The 19,621-nt window shown below is 35.2% G+C and overlaps 1 protein-coding gene across 1 annotated transcript in view; it reads left to right on the forward strand.

Moving 5' to 3' along the window:
• Window positions 1-19,621, forward strand: part of CACNA2D3 (calcium voltage-gated channel auxiliary subunit alpha2delta 3) — a 455,579-nt gene that overhangs the window by 311,112 nt on the left and 124,846 nt on the right. Inside the window, exon 14 of the mRNA XM_035558456.2 lies at window positions 13,552-13,569. Within this exon, the coding sequence (XP_035414349.1) occupies window positions 13,552-13,569 (18 nt within the window). The remainder of the gene's footprint in view (window positions 1-13,551; window positions 13,570-19,621) is intronic.

The following is a 19,621-nucleotide window of genomic DNA, read 5'->3' on the forward strand; positions in this document are numbered from 1 at the left end:
TTATACCCTCCAGCAGACTGCCTTTTTCAAGGAGTTCTGGGCCATTGGCTTACTGATATCATGGTATTTTGTGGTAGCTAAATAAAAGTCTGTACAAAAGTTTTCCTTATTCAGAAGTGATAAATGGGAAAAGAAGAATAAAACGTAATGCATTATCATAATGCACAGCAATGCATAGCAATGAGTTTGGGACAGGTAAGAGTGAATAACAGTTTATTATTTGTATCGTTAATGTTGGGTAACAGACATGGCAGATTGTTCCTTTTATAAAAACGTTCAATATTTTAGTTCTAAAAGAGAAATAGTTCCAGCACTTTGGTCTGTACTGATTTCAGTCTTTGCATCAGATTTCTAGAATCAACTAGTTGATTTCAAAATACTTTTAGAAGGACAAATGAAACAAAAAACATCGGATTAGATGATCTTAGATGTCTTTTCCACCCTGAATGATTCTATGAATCTATGAAAAAGAAGCTTAAACTTGTGTAGCTTTAAGTATTGTGAATGGGTTTGGTCAGTCTTTTGATGATGGAGAATGTTTTTTATGCAGAATAGAAATCTTTTTAGTATCAGCCTACCCTCTGTGACACAAAATGATCTATAAATCTTTTAAAAGATCAGTTTTGCCTTCACACCTGTAAAGAGAGTCCCCTAAAATAAGAAAATGTTGACTTCTACAGCTAACTTTGACATCAAGTAGTTTAGACTCGGTTTCTCTATTGCATGTTTTGTTTTCACACTCCAAACTGATCTTGAAATGGTGCTGTTTGCATCTAATAGAGTAAATTCTTACAAAATACACATGCCACAAGATTATATTGAATATCTGATAGAAATTGTGCTTAATACAAGCTTTCAAAGCTAGGGCCTAACAAACCTTCATTATACTATATAGTAAAATTACTATATGTAATTGAGTCCTGTTAGGTTGTGAAGTTTTCAGCAAGGGAGAAAGGTAGAAATACTGATTATAGCAAGCTACTCTAAATTGTACCCCTGAAATGGATGGATTGATTGTGAGAGCTATATGAAGAGTGAGAGAAAATGGAAGCAGAGTATTGCTAAACCCTCCACTTTTGGCAGAGCAGCTCACTGAACACAGAAAAAAAAACGGTACTATACAAAAAAAAAAAAAAAAGATGGAGAAAAGTGTGTTTGGGGATACTTCAGATGTGTTCTTCCTACATCCATCCTCTTTCTAGAGAATGTTGGATGATAACAAAATAGACTATAGAAAAAACACATCTGTCTTACAAGTACAATCTCATTTAATGCAATCAGAGTAACATACTGAAAATCATAGATGCAATTAGTAAATGTAAGCTTTAGAAAAAAATTCTGGCTTGCTTTACACATTCATTAAGTTAAATACACTTTCATTCCTCCTCAGAAAGTGGTTATCTTCAGATGTTGGTCTTGCAATCATATATGAAGCAAATAAGATTTAATAAGCAAATAAGATTTAATATACAGCAAGATCAAAAGCCTACTGAATTCATTGAGAGACACTCATTGACTCTAATAGGTATTGGATAAGACCCTTGTTTCATTTTGCATTCAGGTCAGAGTGGATTTTATGATGGGAGAAAGAGTATACGTCCCTAGCCTCTAAGAGGATTTGTGATTAAGAAATGTTTTTTCATTTCTGTCAAAGATGGATGGTCACGTTTGTGAGAATAGATGAATTAATATGTACATATGCACCTAAGGTGCACCTTAGGTGGGTTCATTTTTTCCTTTGCCCTCTCTCTCCCTTCCCTTTCTCCCTTTCTTGGTACTTCAGAACAAATCTTTATAGTACAAAGACCTTTCTTTTGCTTTTTTTTCTTTGAATTACAAGTATGACTTTTTCAGCTTCGATTTTGCTACAGTGCAGTTATGTTTCTCTTACTAGAAATATTTCTCTGGGAGGGATGCTCATGCTATTATCTGTCACCATCCTAGTGTTTTTTTTCTAAACGTCTCATTTAGAAAATAATTAACATTAGTAATTAAAATGAAACTATCTGTTCTTCTAGAGGTGGTACAAATGATAATAAATTTTAAAGAGCAAATAAGGAGAAAGTCTAACCATATAATTTGATTCCATTTTACATGGATGAAAAGCAGTTTTATACGCCTTACAAGTATGTTAGATATCATATAAAGATGCTGAACTTTAGAAAGTAAAGATGCTGAATTTTAGAAATTCTGCGTGTAGACAAAATGGACACTGGATTTTTGTGCTGGACAGTATAAAACCTCTTGGATGCTGTTAAGGATGAACAGTAGAGTGTGTGGTTAACTGGTATGTAATGTGAGGGTTGTTGTTGTTTTTAACCAGACTTCAGAGATATGATCCGTTTCTGAGTTCTTTATCAGTTTCTAGCTCAGTTTGCTTCTGCAAAGCCCTGTTTTGGCTTCCCTGGTTATTCTCTTGTGGTGGTTTAACACCAACGGGCAACTAAACACCACCATGCTGCTGTCTCACTCCTCAAAAGGACGAGGGAGGAAAATGTGTTGAAAAAAGCTAGCAGACTGAGATAAGAACAAGATCACTCATGAGTTATTGTATCACTTATTATTCAGAATAAGTCAGATTAATATAATTTATTGCCTATTAATAAGAGACTAGAACAGTGAGAATGGAGCTAAAAGTAAACTAAAACTACCTCCCCTGCCCTGAGTGCTGTGGCGGAATGGGAGCTGCGGTCAGTCTATAATACTTTGCCTCTGCTGCTCCTTTACATTCACTCTCTTCTCCTGCTCCAGAGTGGGGTCCCTCCCACGGGATGCCGTCCTTCCCAGGCTGATCCCATGTGGGTTTCCCACAGGCAGCAGCTCTTCAACAACTGCTCCAATGTGTGTCCATACCACGGGTTCCATCCATCAGGAGCAAATTGCTCCCACACGGGTCCCCTGTGGGTGGCAGCGCACCCAGATCCCCTGTTCCTGCATGGGCTCCTCTCCACAGGCTGCAGCTCCGGCTCGGGGCCTGCTCCTGCTGTCCATGGGCCGCAGGCTCCCTCAGGTCTCATTCACCTGCTCCACCGGGAGCTCCTCCATGGGCTGCAGGGTGGCGATCTGCTCCACCGTGGGACCCCTGGGCTGCAGGGGGCCAGCCTGCCCCTCCATGGGCCTCTCCATGGGCTGCATGGGCCTGCCTTCCTTTCTCACTGGCCTTGGTGTCTGCGGGATTGTTTGTCTCTACGTTTTCTCACTCCTCTCTCCCAGCAGCATTTTTTTTTGCTTTCTTCAGTGTGCTCTCCCAGGGGCACGATCAGTGTCACTCACTGGCCTCGCTCTAGCCAGCGGCGAATCCCTTTCGGAGCCATCTGGAGAAGGCTCTGATCTAATACGGGGCTCTGCTCACAGAGGCCACCTCTGCAGTCCCCCTTGCTACCAAACCCTTACCACATAAGACTAATACATCTCTTTGTATGTCTAAAAGCTTTCTGAAGGGCTACTGTTTAAATGTTCAGGATAAATTTGCCTATAGATTGGAGTTGAAAAATTCTGGGCCTACAAAAGGGATTAAAATGGTTATCATATGGCAATCCATATCCAGTTTTAATCTATGTAGCTACGTATTTTGGGATTCAATTAATTTTTTGAATAGAAATTTAAACGATTTAATGTGAGCTTTCTAAACTGTTTATGGGGCTTTAGCAAATCATCAAATGCTAAAATTATGGTAAAAGAAGCTGCATAGTAAATACTTTAAAGTATTACTAAGAGAAATAGTAAAATGCTATTTTCCTGTATATTCAACATTTTACTTGAATTAGATATTTTACTGTAGGTAAACTCAGATTCTTACCTATTTACTAGACTGATCTGGTCTACAATGTAAGTTTTTATAAGTTTAAATGCGTGGTATGAGACATGCAGGTAATTTAGGCAATTCTTACAGTTTGTTAAAATCATAATGCATCCATATAACATATTAAACAAGCAGTAATTAGAAAGAAAAAAAAATAACATGCAGTTTAAATAAAATATTTTGGGGGCTGCAGAAGATACACAATGTAATAATATGATTACAGTACCAGAAGAGAGGAAAATAAATTTCCTTTAATTATTTTCAGCTTAACTTAGCATGTAGTGTAGAATATGATTGTCAATTAAATTTAACACCATGTCTGTACACATCTATATATTTTCTCAGTAGCAACAGAAATTAGAATAATAATTCTGAATGACCTATATTGCTCTATTCACTTCTGTACTAGTTATAGAGAGCAACATACTGACTGACCAATAGCATTGATTAAAGCATAAACTATCCAATTAAAATTTAAATATATTAATGTAAATATAGAAATTATTGCCACTCATGTCATTTAAGTTGTATTACAACTTCAGATTTTATAATGATACCTATGTAAGTGGATAGGAAGTTTCTGATAATTTTCAAGGCTTGGAACATGTACCTGTGCAGTACTGCTAGATCTAGCAATTAGTTCTGAAGCTTTGATCGGAGAGGGGAACATTTTGATCACTGTATGAATTTGAGAAACTTGAAAAACCTCCTAATAAGCCATTCACTGCCAAAATAACTATGCAGTCCAAATGTTGGTAACCAGTGAAATATAGCCACAAATTTTAAATAAGCATAGGAAATCATCCTTCAGGCTAACAGTTTGCTGCTGTTGCCCATCTGTTTATCCATCCCTCATAGTGTCAACTGTAGAGGTCACGTATAGCGGTATTAAAGAAGATAATCTTCAGACCCTTTATGTGTTTTTAAACCAAAATATTTGCAACAACTTGAGTTGTAAATCAAATTAGTGCACAGAACACACATGATATACAATGAGAACTACATTCATTACCCCATTTTATACAAATTGAGTCTGTGTTCCCAATAGAAGAACCTAGCAGAACAACTTGAAGGTCATCCTCAGACATAAAACTTAATAATCCAACAATCATAAAGCCTTATTGTTTTGAAAATACTGTTAATTATTCTGCTGTTAGTAGTACTCTAGGTATTAGCCTTAATGCTGATGATCCCATTTTTAGAAACTTTTATTTTCAGTGTTTTCTGCATCTGATAAAAAGACTAAATATTCTGATTGTAATGTAAATGATGTCTCAGTATTACATGATCTTTATCTCTCAACCATTAGTTTTATTTGGAGTTGGCTCTATTTAGAAAAATATTCCATTTCCATGCTTGAATGTCTACACAGATTTTGATTAGGAAGGAAATGTAAAATGTATAAAAGATAAGAGAATAATTATAAAAATAATTTTATATGGAAATCTAAATATAGTAATGTTTATAAATAATATATGCTTGCATATATAAACAGAACTATGAACATCTATTTTGCACTAACACAAGTAATAATGAAAACAAAACTCACTCCCTTTAATTAACACACATGCATGAATCACACATGCAAAATTATGTTCATCATGTGTGGAATTAGTCTCAATTCGTGGAATTAGTCTCATTTCGTGAATCTGTTCTGCTTCGTCAATCTTCAGCCACATGGTTTATTTTGTAAAATTAGCATAACTCTTTTTAAAAGATACATAATTATTTATGAATAACATTTCTAACCAAACCCTGCATTTATAAGAATCACTCTGGATAGTTTAAATACAATCTTTTCTATAAACATTTTGTATTTATTGGAGAAAGAGAACACTTAGTTTATACCATTAAAAGAATCACTGGCATAGAGTCGTGGAGTAATTGAGCCTGGAAGGGATCTCTAGAGATCATCTAGTCCAACTGTGTGCTGGAGCAAGGTCAGCAAGAGCAGGTTGTCCTCAACTCTGTCCAATTGGGTTTTGAATATCTCCAAAGATGGAGACTCCACAACCTTCTGGGCAGTGTGCTTCAGTGTTTAATTGATCAGTATTACAATGAAAAACTAAGAATATTCCTGCCAGTATGGATTTCTTTTTTGTTTGCTTCAACAACGTTGAGAGAGCAGTTGCAGACAAATACAACTTAACCATTTAATAAATTGAATGTATTTAGATTTTTGTTGTCGTTTTTAACAATTCTCCATTTAAAAGCAAGATTGCTAGACAGTAGATTAGAAATTAATCCTTTACATAATTAATCTTGTACTTTAGAAAATGTAAAACCTTTGAAGGGTGGTGCCATTTTATTATGAAGATGTTTGGAATATATATGTAATTCTTCAGTGTGCTCTGCTATTTCTTAATTCCAATCTGATATCTTAAATCCAATCTGATATCTAATCTGAAACATATACTATTTTCTTTTTTTTTTTGCATTTTCACAAAAGCTAGCTTCTTTTCTTTCTGTCATCTTTATGGAATTCTTTAGAAAGAGAGATCTAGGATGATAGTTTTCATCTATATTTTATGACTTTTCTCCATAGCAACATTTACATTTCCTATGAGTGGAATACTTTGTATGCAGTGCAGTCTATCTTGACTGAAATGCTGTAGTTACTGCAAAATATGTCAAAGCTCAGTAAAACAATTGCATGCACAAAGAAAGATTTGGTGTTGAAGTCCTTGAAAAATCAAATGCATTTTCCTTACAGATGTTGGCCCAGTAAGCTGCAGGTTATATCACTCAGTATTTATACTGAAATCTTAACTTCAGGAACATCCCAGTAGGAGGTTGCATTTTGCCCTCCTGTATGCACATAATTACCTCTGGTGCCTCTAGTACTTACACGGGTCTAAGAAGAGGAGAATTAATGCATGGGTTGTACCAGAAAAACTGTCAAAATTGTAACATTTAAATGATGTATCTCATACCAACTAAGTGTATTTTAAAGCAGAAAATCTACATTTTCTGCTAAAAATTGAGAGAGAGTTTGAACGTTCTTTCTATACTCCCCCAGGTTTTTGCCATTTTGGGAAAGATGTGTGAAAGGAAGCCTGTTTAGCAATGTATGACATGTTTTCTATTTCTATTCAAGAGAATAAACTGTCATCTACCCCTGTATTTAATTACATTGCATGATGCCATAAAGAAGTAGCCTACATTATAGAGTATCTGGCACATATATACATTGTCTCCTCTTTTTTATCTCTTTTCTGAGGAGCTTCGCTGATGTCTTCCTTTTTGCTGTGGTGTTAATTATAGGACTGACATGCTTGCCACAGTATTTCAGATCTTTTCCTGGAAGTGTATTTCCAAAAAATTGCATACATTTAATTCTAAATTCAGTCAGTACGTGAAATGCGAAATGAATGCTCCTGTCAAACCACCAGAAACTTAGCTATGCATAGACATTAAAATTAGTGCAGCCCAGAAACTACTTACAGAAATGGCTGAACTATCAAAGCTGTATTCATAAAAGTTGATTTCTTACTGTATGTAATGTTGTAACTTTTGTACTTAATTTCAATTGTTTTGTATTGTATCTGATTGTGGAACAGTGAAGTTAGTATGGATGTTACCACTTTTCTGAGACTGGTGACATATTGAAATGCCTGGCAGGAAATATAGGACTGCGGGAATGAGGTCAGTGAATGTAAAATCAGAGTTGTTGCTTTATTTATGAATACTTTAAATGAAATGCATTGCCAGAGTTGGAATAACTTTTTGACAAATACAATTTCATGCAGTCCTTAGAAAAATAGAAAACGGAGCATTAATTTCATAGTGATTTATATGTTATTTTTCTGTCTCTAGTAGTAGAAACCTTTTTTTTTTTTTTTTTTTTGTATAATCGGAAATTAGTGTAATTTAGTCTTTCAGGAGACATTACTTTTTAATTCTTCAAACAATTGGAAGGTTGAATTCTGATCCAACGGAACAACAACTTTATACTTGTCGTATGTTTTCCTGTAAGGCTTCTAGACTTGGCTTCTTGGAAATTTAGGACATACAACTACATAATGATTTGAATGCATTGCTGAAACGGCCATAGAATGTTTTAGAAATGTATGGTCATTTTGTTTGGGAATTACTGTGAAGTCATTTACAAAATCATGGCCCTTGGTATTTACGTAGATCCAAACTATTCCTTCCACTAGAAATCAGGTACTATATTTGAATACTTTGAAGTGTTGAAGTGAATTCACTTATGCAGGAATTGAGTAAAAGAGTGTTTACTCTTCTACTGGAAAATATATCAAAATTTAAAATGTCCATAGTATTTAAATGGAGAACAACTTATAGACCCTGAGAATGGTTAGGTATGCAATAATGCAAATAAATAAAGATGTATTTGAAACATAGGTACATTTCAAGAAAAAGAATATACTGCAACTTTGAAAGAAAACTATAAACATAATGTCACATAATCATAACTTTCTTATTGGAATGTTTGTAGGATGTTTAAGCTGTCAGATGTTAGAGCTCCATTAGAAAAATAAATTGCTTAATTAAAAGTGCAGTCAAATATTAATCCCCATTATTCTTGCTAAAGGTGTTCATATTGCGGTATAATATCAAATTATAGTGTAAGTATAGTCTAAGCCTGGGTTTCCAAGATATCTGAGGTTCACTGGCTTTTTTTTTTTTAATCGGAGTCAATTATTTGGTACAATTACAAAAGCAGAATAAAGCTTGATGGTTTCTCTACCATTTGAAAATAAATTATGTTGTGTTCTCTAGAAGACCTGATATGTGTACATGATAAGATTATTTATTCTTGAGTTCTTGAAATTGCAAATATAATGAAATTTGTTGCCGCTTTAAACTAAGGTTCTCTTGTACTAAGCTAAAAGATACAGATTCTAGGGTTTCTCCAAACATATTTTTAGAAAGGTTTTGAATGGTCTGAAAGACTTCACTGATTAGCACCTTCCCAGTAACTGATTCATTATGATTTTATTGTATTTTCTGTGGACACTGTCAAAAAAGGAGCAATCACACAAATAAAGAAAAGTAAGTAAAATGAACAAATCAAAAGTATGCAATTGCATTTACAGAGAACTTTTATTAAGTAAATATTAATTAATCTCATGAAGTTTTAGACTGGCTATTAGGAGGGGAATATCAAGGAAATTAAAATTGTCAGGATCAGGCCACATGTGTACCAGCTGAAGTAATGCATTCTTAATTCTAGATCCTTTATCCACTGTGTAGCAATCTGAACAAAAAGTACAAATATAGTACAAATATTACAGATATACAGATTGGTTTCTTCTTTGGTTCTAGCTGTCAAACATACTTTCTTTTTTATTATTATTTATTTTATTATTTAAATAGAAAAAGTATGGACAACGTAGGATTTAGAATCAAAACAATGAAGGTAGAAACCTTTGGTGAAGTGCTAGGTCTGAACGGATTACCCACTGGGTCTTTGAACTCCTTTTTGGAATTACTGCCAGCTTGCTGTTTAATGCATTTGACAACACTTTCACTTTCTGATTTCTTGCCTATGTCGATGAAACATGCATAGTAACTCAGAAGAGAAGGTCATAATGGTGTATAAGTTTTAAATGTACTTTCTAGTTGGAAACAGATGTAAGCAATAATCTGGCTCAGGTTATGGCATCGTAAGTGGATAGTTACAAACCAACTGATTCACTGAAGGCATGTTGGACTAATAAAAGCCATCATGCTATAGAAAACATGAGTAAGCAGATGAATTTGGTGCAGTGTACCTGGTTGAGAGCTCAAGCATGTTAAATGAATAATTTTACTCTGGAGAGGAGCCTTTGATAAAGTAAAAGCAGAAATATGTATTCCAGGTATTAATTAGGTTTTCAGATCCATGTCATATAATGAATTTATCTACACAGACCTTCAGTTTTGACATCAGAGAACATTGAAACTGCAAATACCTAAATCATATTTCATTTTTCATACAAATAACATTGAGTTGAAAATATTTTAAGCAGCTGAATCAAAAGAAAATCTACCTGAGTGTTTTTAAATGTTACCTTAAAATACTGATAAACTTTTTGGAATCAATCCAAAGACTGTTATATTTTGTAATTTTAAATGTCATGATTGTTCCCTATTCCTGAAGAGTAAATATTTTCAGGAATATGTTTTATGTTATGTTTAGAAGTTTAAAATCCTTCTGCAAAATTGAAGTCTAATTATTCTTAATGTATTATGGAAACACCAGTCCGAGACAAGAGGGTCACCTCTGATTGCTGTTCCTGATGGGGATGTTGTATTGTATTCAGTACTGTTTACACAATCCCTTGCTTTCATTCTTACTCTGATTCACCAGTGCTGTCTTGTCATTTGGGGTTTGGGTGTTTTTGTTTTGACTGCAAGCATCATAAATCAAAGGTTTCTATTTTCCGTTGTTGAAAAAAGTGTTAGCAGAGATCTAGTCAGTGCTAGTCTTCAGAAGGGTTCTCTCAGGCTGCCATGCTGTTGGACAGAAGGGTTAGAAGTTTGTTAATTACAGCTCGGATGTTATTCTCCTTTCCATACACTACAAGATCTGGGAAGTTAGGACAAGTCTTCCACAGACTTCCTCCTGCACCTCAGCCACAGCCATTTTAACAAAGCTGGTAAACTTGGAGTGAGTCAAACAGATATAAGCCCTACCATGTATCTTCTTTTAGAATGATCACCAGAGGGAGGAAGAGACAGTAATGGAAAAACAAAAAGAAACATTGGGTACTTGGGTGTGGTTGCACCTGAATAAAGTCACCAAAATGTCGCAGTTTGCTATAGGTGCAAGTAGAATAGAAAGCTCTGCAGTGTTTTTTAAGGGTCAGGAGAAGATCATACAGTTTAATGCAAAACTGCTTCTTGGCAGTGTGTAAAGCAAACCCCAGGAATCAGAGGTACCTGCTGGGTTTTTCACAGAGACATGCAATTTTTAGACTATGCAATAAAGGGTCAGACCAGAAGACTATTACTGTTATTGTTAGGAAAATTATTTGTTTCCTATGGCCTCCCAGAAGGGGTAATGTCAGACAAACCTCTATCATTTATTTCAAAGAAATTTGTACCAATTATTGACTGAATTGCTGGCATAGAGATCCTGTAACAGCCAAGTTTCAAATCAACAACAGAATGCAGATTTATCTGGCTGCAACAAATACAGGTGTTTTTTTTTGAGGAAAAGACTGTGAACTTGGATTTTGAAGCTTAGGTGAAAAGTGACAAGAGTACCAGCCCAGGAAAAAGCCTATTGGAATGTAAATCTTATCTGCTGCCCCTGTTATTCTTAATCAAGGCTTTGACTACTCATCTTTCAGAGAAGAGAAATACTCTTAATTTTATAAATCCTCTAAATGGGATTGACATACTTAATTCAGCAACAAGTAACAAATAATATGGGACTCTGATTTGCAAACTCTTCTTAATGTGCTCTTGAAAATAATCCCAGTAAAGACATAGAAGTAGTTTATTAAATGAAAGCATGGAGCATCTGATTTGGTTGGTAATTATCAATAGGAAATCCTTACTTGCATTCCATGTGACTGTAACTCCTTCACATGGCAAAAACCATGGACCAAGCCATAGTAGAAGAAGAGATGTGCTTAAACAGGAGTAAATTCAAGTTCTGAAAATAATTAGTGAAAGTTGCATCAACAGTACTAATAATTTTGTAAGGATTCAGCTACAACTTTGAAGTCCCAACAGAGCATTGTGTATGCGCACACATTCATGGTTGCTTCTTTTGATCAGGTTTTTGAGGTTCCATCCCTCCCCCCTCCCCAACTTGGAAGTAAGACTTTCTACAATGATTCTAATAATGCGTTTGTTGCCTTGGTTATCTTTACTATACTTCAAGCACTGTTTTGTAGACTATGACATACAAATTAGCTGATTATGAAACCACCTGAGTTTGCTATGCATAGTGGCTTGGGCAAAGTTCTTTGAAATTTGTTTGGAAAGTGGAAATTTGGATATGATTCTTTACTGCACCTGCCTTTATGTAGATAACAATGAAAGACTACTCAAGATTTTTTACATGTGTTGTACAAGAAGGTGGTATTTAAAAACAAAAAGGCAAAAATGGAAGCATTAGAGAGAAAAACAGGTTCAGTGCTGCAACAGAACATTCAAAAATTGATATTTCAACTTTCTATTTTTTTTCTGAATGAAAAAATAAAAAGCTCTGACTTCTCAAAATTGTTCACCAAGTCAAAGACTAATAAGTAGATAAACGTTCAGAAAAGCGTTAAGCTGCTTTAAGTAGTGCTCTAAGCATCTACACACAGTTTAGCTAATGTATTTGAAGTTCAACAGATATCTGCAATTTCTGCAGCAACCCTTCTACATCTTTCTTTATTATCTATTATTTAAAAAAGTCTTTCAAGAAACAAATATCGGTCACGCTTCAGTGTAATCATCACTTGTATTTCACTATTGATGCATTCAGGTTTTAGGATAAAGGGAATTTATGTGCAGCAATTCTCCCTACCCCCGATTTTGTTATGCTTTATATTGTGAAAACAGAGAGAAATTGTGACAGGTTGCTTTCAGGATTTGTGAATTAGGCATCACAGGTGACAATTCTCATTCATGACATACTAATGTGGGCATTAGTTTGTAGCAGAGTACTATGAGGAAGTTGTTTTTTCTGTCTGTTTTAATTATGAGCAATGATAGAAGGTCTTTCAGAAGATCACTAGAGACCTTGAAGATCTTTTGGCATTTGGTATTAACTCATGTGCGTGTTTCTGTGTTCAGATTATGCCTGTAAAGAAGCAATTTGTATTGGAAATTTCTTGAGAAGGTGGATTTACTACAAGGCTAAATTGTTGTGTGTGGTGAATTTCTCTCAGAGCTTGAAAGTAAGAGGAGAAGAATTTGGAAAAAAGTGAAGAGTTTATTGTGCTGATAACAGTTTATTTTTCTGAGTTCCTCTCCATAACCTTCAATGAGTTTTCTTTTTCCTAAAGTGGAAACAGAACTCATTTTTCAACTCTGATAAATAAGATGTTTGGTGTGTAATAGAGTCTATTGCCTGCTCTCCAGGCCTTTAATGTGAGTTGGTACTGTAAATACTTTGCATACAACCAGGTATGAACGCCTAAGAACATGTGTGATACAACTATGCATTTATGCATGAACACCACGTATTGGCATGTATGTGCATATAATCATACTTGTGTTTACACTACAGACATGTTCTTCTATGCATATTGTATATTACGCATCTATGACAGAATGTTTGCATGAAGTCAGTAGCTTTCTATTACTTACCATTTCGTTTTTCTTTCCTTTGTCAAAGAATACAGCCTTCTACTTTAATACAACAAACCTCTCCTAATGTCCATTTCATTCTTAGTAACTATAGGTTTAGAACTTTACAAACCAAGAATGGTTGGTTTTAAAACTGAAACTACATTTATGTTGTATTATATTTGTGTACAGGAAGATGGGACTACTTCACAGTTCAAATGTGATACCATATCTGAAAACAGTTCTTATCTTAGTGCCGTGGTATTTAACAAATTGCAGCATGCTTTTGTGATGCCTATAATAATATAATATATTTAGTTCAAATAATGAGCTAAATTAATATAAGCCCTCAGTAAGTTGAATCAATTGGCACTGTAAACTTAGTTTCTCTAGTTTCTTTAATACTTTGTTTTTTTATTGTGTTTGTGATTTTTATGAATACAGCAACTGAAATAGCTCTTCAAAATTATTTAATTTGTAATGATTGCTTGTTCTGTTTTGTTGTTTTCCAGCTCCCTCAGGCTCAAAAGGTAAAATATTTTACTCAAATCTTAGTTACTCAAAGTAGCCTACAGTCCTTCGTGCTTCTATGGTGTTGTGAGTATGGTACAGTGGTGATCAGTGAAACAGTTTCACTGTATTGGGGATCTGGAGTTGAAACAGAAAGAAAAGTAGCTGACATAAAGGCAATGATGTGGCTAGCTAAGGTACATGCTGAGAGCAGCTCTTCAAACATATGAGCTATCTGAACACGATCGGCATATAGTGGCCTACAGCTTGAAAACAGCAGGGAAGCTATTTTATCAACATTTTGAAATAATAATAAGAAAAAAGAAATTCAGCCCATTACTCTGTGAAACGTCTCTGGATCATTTTGTCTCTTACAGAGACTGCAGAACCCACAGTGTAGCTGGTGCCATTTCACTGCTTCCCACTGTATCTATCAACACACCTTTGAATACATCCAACATTTGACCTTTTTAATAGGTTGCACACAGTTTTCATATAATTTTCATATATTTTTTCATATAATTCTCTTTAAACAACTTTTGCATCAACGTGGTATGTTACCAGAGTCACCACTACACATGAAAGCACAATAATTGTGGCAAACTCCAAGAATCACTTGATGCTTGTTCCTGTGTATTTTACAAATATAATTAAAGTTTCCAGAAAACAGAAAATCTAGATGCTGGTTTGTGCTTTGAAGTATTGAAATGAAAAATTTAATCAAATGTATTGGGGGATAGCAATACTCACTTATCCAATTCATTCTTGTGCTAAGTAAAACACCGTTAATAGGGAATGTCATAGCAATTAAGAAATTAAAAGTCACTGTTAATAACAGTCTTGGAATGATGATAAAATTTCAGTTTTTAATGAAAGCTCTAGATCAAGTGATCTTTTGCAGAACGGTTAGGGCATCCATGGACCTCAAAACTTTAAAATGGTTAATTAATGTATTCTGTGTTATAATTTAAAAAGCAAGAAATCTGAGCATAGGAGCTTGTATTTTTATAATGCTATGTATATTTGAAATTTCTTTGCTTATGGATCTCAGAAAAACCTGTTTTAAATCTTCAGGTAACATGGTAGTCTGTGACACTGGGCTATGTCCATGGTTTGTTCTTGTTTGTTGCAGAGCCTAGGAAATGTGACATTTTGGTAACAAAAAATGTTGTTGTTTTCTGGAAATAGATGGATTTCAAAAATCTTCTGTTTACAGCTTTCTGAACAAGTGGAAGGACTAAAAGAGTGGCTAACTTTGATTTATTAATGTTAACCTACTTGTTTAGAAGTGTATGGCCAAATGCTTCTTCTAACAGTTTACAGAAAGAAGCAGGGTGAGGCTAAAATATGCTGGTGGGGAAAGATATAACCTATCAGGCTGTTTTCCAGTGTCTTGTGATGCTGTATTTTAGATTTTGAGGTCTACAATTCTGAGCTATTAAATTGTGTAGTGGTACAAATTAGTCAAGTTCTAGATTAGAAAAAAAAAAAAAAAAAAGCAATAATTTTCATGGAAAACCATAAATGCCAGTTTTCATTATGTTACCCCTTGAACACACTAATGCAGTACCAGAAACATGTATTTTTTGTGTGTGTGCATAATGTCTAGTTAACTGTACCCTACTTTCATGTAGAGAGAGGACGGGTTAGGAAGGAATGAATGGGATGGGGAGGGAGGACAGATACAAGTAGTCCGTGAGGACTTTTGGTAACTTTATGCAAGAGTAAGCCTTTTCATAAACATAGCCTGTTAGCTTTATAAAGGTTGTAGGCTTTGGGTAGGATATGATGTTTGTTATTTCTTATTGACAGGCTTTCACTGTTCCTAATGGGCTGATGATCTTTATGAGCTATTTTACATGTGATTACCAAAACTTTGCCATTCTAGTTTTCTCCCTGACCCCAGATCCACGTTATTTGAATCTCTGTGCTTTTCTCTTGGATTCCCTTGCAGAGCCTCTCGGTGGCAGTGTGCTAATAATGTTTTGGCTCAAAACCTCTCTCTAAATCTACCCCCCAGTCTCCTCCATGCTCTTCTATCAACTAACTCGAAACAGATGCTTCATAGCATTATTCTTCTCATACCCCTGTTAGAGGTCATTGTGACACCATTCGAGCCTTGCAGTTGACTTGAGTGCATCGAGAATTAAGGTCACTTCCAGCTATTGGGGCTTGCTGTTCAGTCTTAGACTGGCCAAGAGTTTGCCACAACTCAGCATAAAGCAATGAAAAATCTACTTGTTGTTTAACAGGAGCTACAATGTGAAATGTCAGACACAAACAGGGCTTTCTAGGTGGCAAAGGTTTTCTCCCATTGCATGCCACACACACACACAAAAAAAGAGTTTAATATCCTGGCATTCTTCTAGCGGGCCAGAATGTGGCAAACAACTCCCAAACCAGAGAATCTCTTGCTATCTGCAAGGTGAAGGGAAGCAGCATAGGGCTGATGTATAATGCCTTTATGAATGACTTAGTCACTGGTGTACATGTTTTGCCATATGGTGTCTGAACTTGCACTGTATTTTTGTTGGAATCTATGTATCATCTTGCAAATGTTTTTTCTATAAACATTTCAAACAGTCATGTCTCTCTAAACACATTCCCTTTAATCTTCTAGTGATCTGAAAGAAAAATGTGGCATTCCAAGTTTACCTTTACTATTTTATATCCATGATAAATACTTGGTCGTCTTGATGAAATGTTATGCCGTTTATGTGAAACATTTTGCGTACAGTCTTCTCAGTGTCTAGTCAGGGTTCTATGGTAATTAGCTGTTGATCTTGAAGACCTGTAGGTTCTAGTTCGTCTGTGGCAGTTAAATAACAAATTGTTGAAAATTCAGAGTTGGTGTGTAGATGAAATGAAGTATGAGGAGTGTAAGTTGGATGCCTGTTGAACCATGATATTTGTCTTGAAAAGATTTTTGTGATGTTCCCTGTACTTAAAATAGATAATGCCACAAAACAACAAAAAAGCCCCCACCTCAGAAAAAAAAAAAAAAATTAATTTCAAGTGAAAAGATGCTGATTTAATATGTTTATGCAGCTTTCAGAAGAAAATATCAAGGAAGAGCTAATGTAGCTAAAAGAGTGCTACTATCCAGAAAATGAAATAAAATAATGCAAATTTCATATGTCATGTAATCTATGCTGCTTTTCTGCATCTTTCTAGGTAGCCATCCCATATAATTGTGAAAATGAAAATAATAATAAACTAATAACTCAAATTTACCAATATTCTGACATTTTCAGTTTGGTTTCCAAAATGACCCTTATCTTTGAAACACTTTTGAAAAGCAGTTTTTGTATTCATGGATGAGCAAAAGCTATTCCTTTTTAATAGCTTGAAAAGGTGTTTTGTTTCCTTGTTGGAAAGCTTTACTTGCTTTCTTGAACAAACACAGCAGGATTCAAAAACTGTTGTCCTTCTCCTGCTGTGATGTTTTGTTCTACTTAGCTTGTGCGAAGAGATAGAAGTGAATAAATTAGGCACACCAAACAGAAGCAGATATTTGGGTTTAGAAACATAGAGTTTTTAAATGATTCTCTTATGAATAGAATCATATTTCTTCCATATAGAAATGTTTTGATATTTGTTGCCCAAAAGTTCCTGACAGCTTTCTTCTCTCTTTCTGTGTTATCCCTTAACTTCTGTAAGTAGTGCTTTGCCCTCCTTTTATCTTGATGCTGTCATCTTTCAGCCATTTGGGAGCATCATTTATCATTCCCTGCATCATTTACTGTCCTGTACTTTGAAGTGTTGAATTAACTGTCACTGGGAATAGAAAATAGAAAATTTGCAAAGCTGCTGTTTCACTGAAGTGCATGACTAGTAATTTTAGCATTTTTATAAAATTATAGGCATTAAATTGAATCTAATGAAGTACCAAATAATAATGTAGCAAACATTTTGACCCTGATTTATCATTCTTTTGTATCTGTTGCCCACTGAGATGTTATCTTTCAGTTTTATAATGTATATAAAGTTGAGCGGCCCATTCAAAAAGTTGCATTAAAATTTTCACTTACATGTTAATCATAATCTTAAATTTAATTTCCAAAAAATTCTCTCACACTCCTCAACAGGCAAATTGATATTTGGTAGCATTTTTGAGTCAGCAATTTGCCAACTTTACCTAAGTAAATATTTTAAACTGATATTTTTTGGTGTTTCATTTCTGTATGGCTGAACATAGAAATATCCCAGGAAATTAATACACTCACACAGGTTGCTATATTGTTCCAGGCCATAATTTAAATCTAAGCTAAAATAATAGCTATTCCTTATTCTTGTAGTCTATATAAAACAATTAAGCGGTCGAATTCCAGTTCTCTGATGCTTCCAGCCTGCCTCATGACTTTATACTCAGCACAGAAAAGTACAGTAGTCCCAGGAGAAGATGACACCAGGTGAAACAAGCCTACACGAGCGGGGAAGGGAGGAGGGACGGATTGGGAAGGTGACAGGGTTATTCAAGAAAATAAAGAAAAAACAAAGCCTCAGCATGAGCCTCATACTTCAGGTACATTCCTATGGAACTGCTGTCTCCTCTGGGTAAAGTTTCAGCATTGTGGCAGTCACTTTGAACACAGGCACCTTGTCAGAAGGTTTGCAGTATTCCTATGCCCCACAGTTTCACCCCACTTTAAGTCCCTTTGAATGTAGCATTGTTTTTTCCACCACTTTTCAGCTTTTGCACAGGGCGTATGGCTGTATGGGCAATGCCAGCAGACCTTCACTTTGACCTGTCTCCTCACTCAGTTCCCTTAATCCTATTTCCTTTCAGACCCAGAGCCCAAAGCTTCTGGTGTCAGCAGAGCTGCACAACCCTCCCCAAACACTTGTTCAAGTGCCTCTGTTAAGCCTCACCACATCACCTAACCTTGCTTCTTTTTTTTATATTATTTATTTTTTTAAATTTTGATTCAGAATTTTAGCTCCAATTTTAACCTCTGTCACGTAGGTATAACAGCCTACAGAATTTTTCTGCCTTTCAGTCTCTAGGTAACAATTAAATTCTGTGGAAATCAAAGCTCCTGTTGTGGGACGGTGAAAATCAAGTAGGAGCCATGTAGATCCAGGGAGAGTAGAACTCAAAGGAGTATTATTGGGGTGGAGTAAGTTCTTCCCTTTATTCTAAACATTCAAGAGTCATTAGTCTGGGAATGCATTTTGCCTTTTTGTTGAGATTTTTAGAGGTTTGTTATTGCAAACAAAAAAAAAAAGAGGTTTGTTATATGCAGGCATATTCATGAGTCCACACCTATGTTTAGTATTTCATTGATTTTAATTTGCATGAAATCTTATTGTACTAATTTGAAGTTTATATAGGTTTATTATCTAGTGAAGCATTGTCAAATCACTGGCATTTCATAGCTCTTCAAGACTAATGATGCATTAATTCTTTCTTGTGATTCCTCCACTTAATAAATGGTATTTATGGCATTTAAGTAGAATGGAGTTCTGCTTAAATGTTCCCAAATCACCTGATAGAGGAGGCCTACTGGCTTTATTTATGTGGTAAAACAGATGAGACTATCTTCTGCTAAGGGCAAAAAGGAAAGAAAATGAATCCTGAGTGGAAGCTAAGCTCAGATAGAGATTAAATTGAGGTTTGTTTTGTTGTTTTTGGTTTATTAATAAGTCCTAGAGGGAATGATGTTATTGTGAGTTGGTATTCTCAAGAGAAGATGAAATAACGTATTCAAATGTAGAACTAAATCAGAAATGAATAGATCAGCAGAAAGGTAGAAAATGGAAGATTTTTGAAATGGCTGGTTGACCAACAGCTGTTGCAATACCAAAACTTAATTGTGCACTGGCAGTACTAAAGAGAGATGCTCAGTGCATAGGATGGAATCCTTTTCTCTGTTACCTCCCTGAGGATACATTTGAATATGTGAAACTACCTTACTGAAAGAAAACTCTGACAGTGGACACATGGTCTGTCTGGCTTCATGAGTTCCCAGATGTACCGTACCTTTGCCACGAGAAGGACTGCAGTGAGCCCTCTCCCATCAAGTGATTGCTTTCACATTACTGTGGATAACTTATTCCAGATGAAACCAC

This window comes from Cygnus atratus, chromosome 10, assembly GCF_013377495.2.
Source record: "Cygnus atratus isolate AKBS03 ecotype Queensland, Australia chromosome 10, CAtr_DNAZoo_HiC_assembly, whole genome shotgun sequence".
Taxonomy (NCBI): domain Eukaryota; kingdom Metazoa; phylum Chordata; class Aves; order Anseriformes; family Anatidae; genus Cygnus; species Cygnus atratus.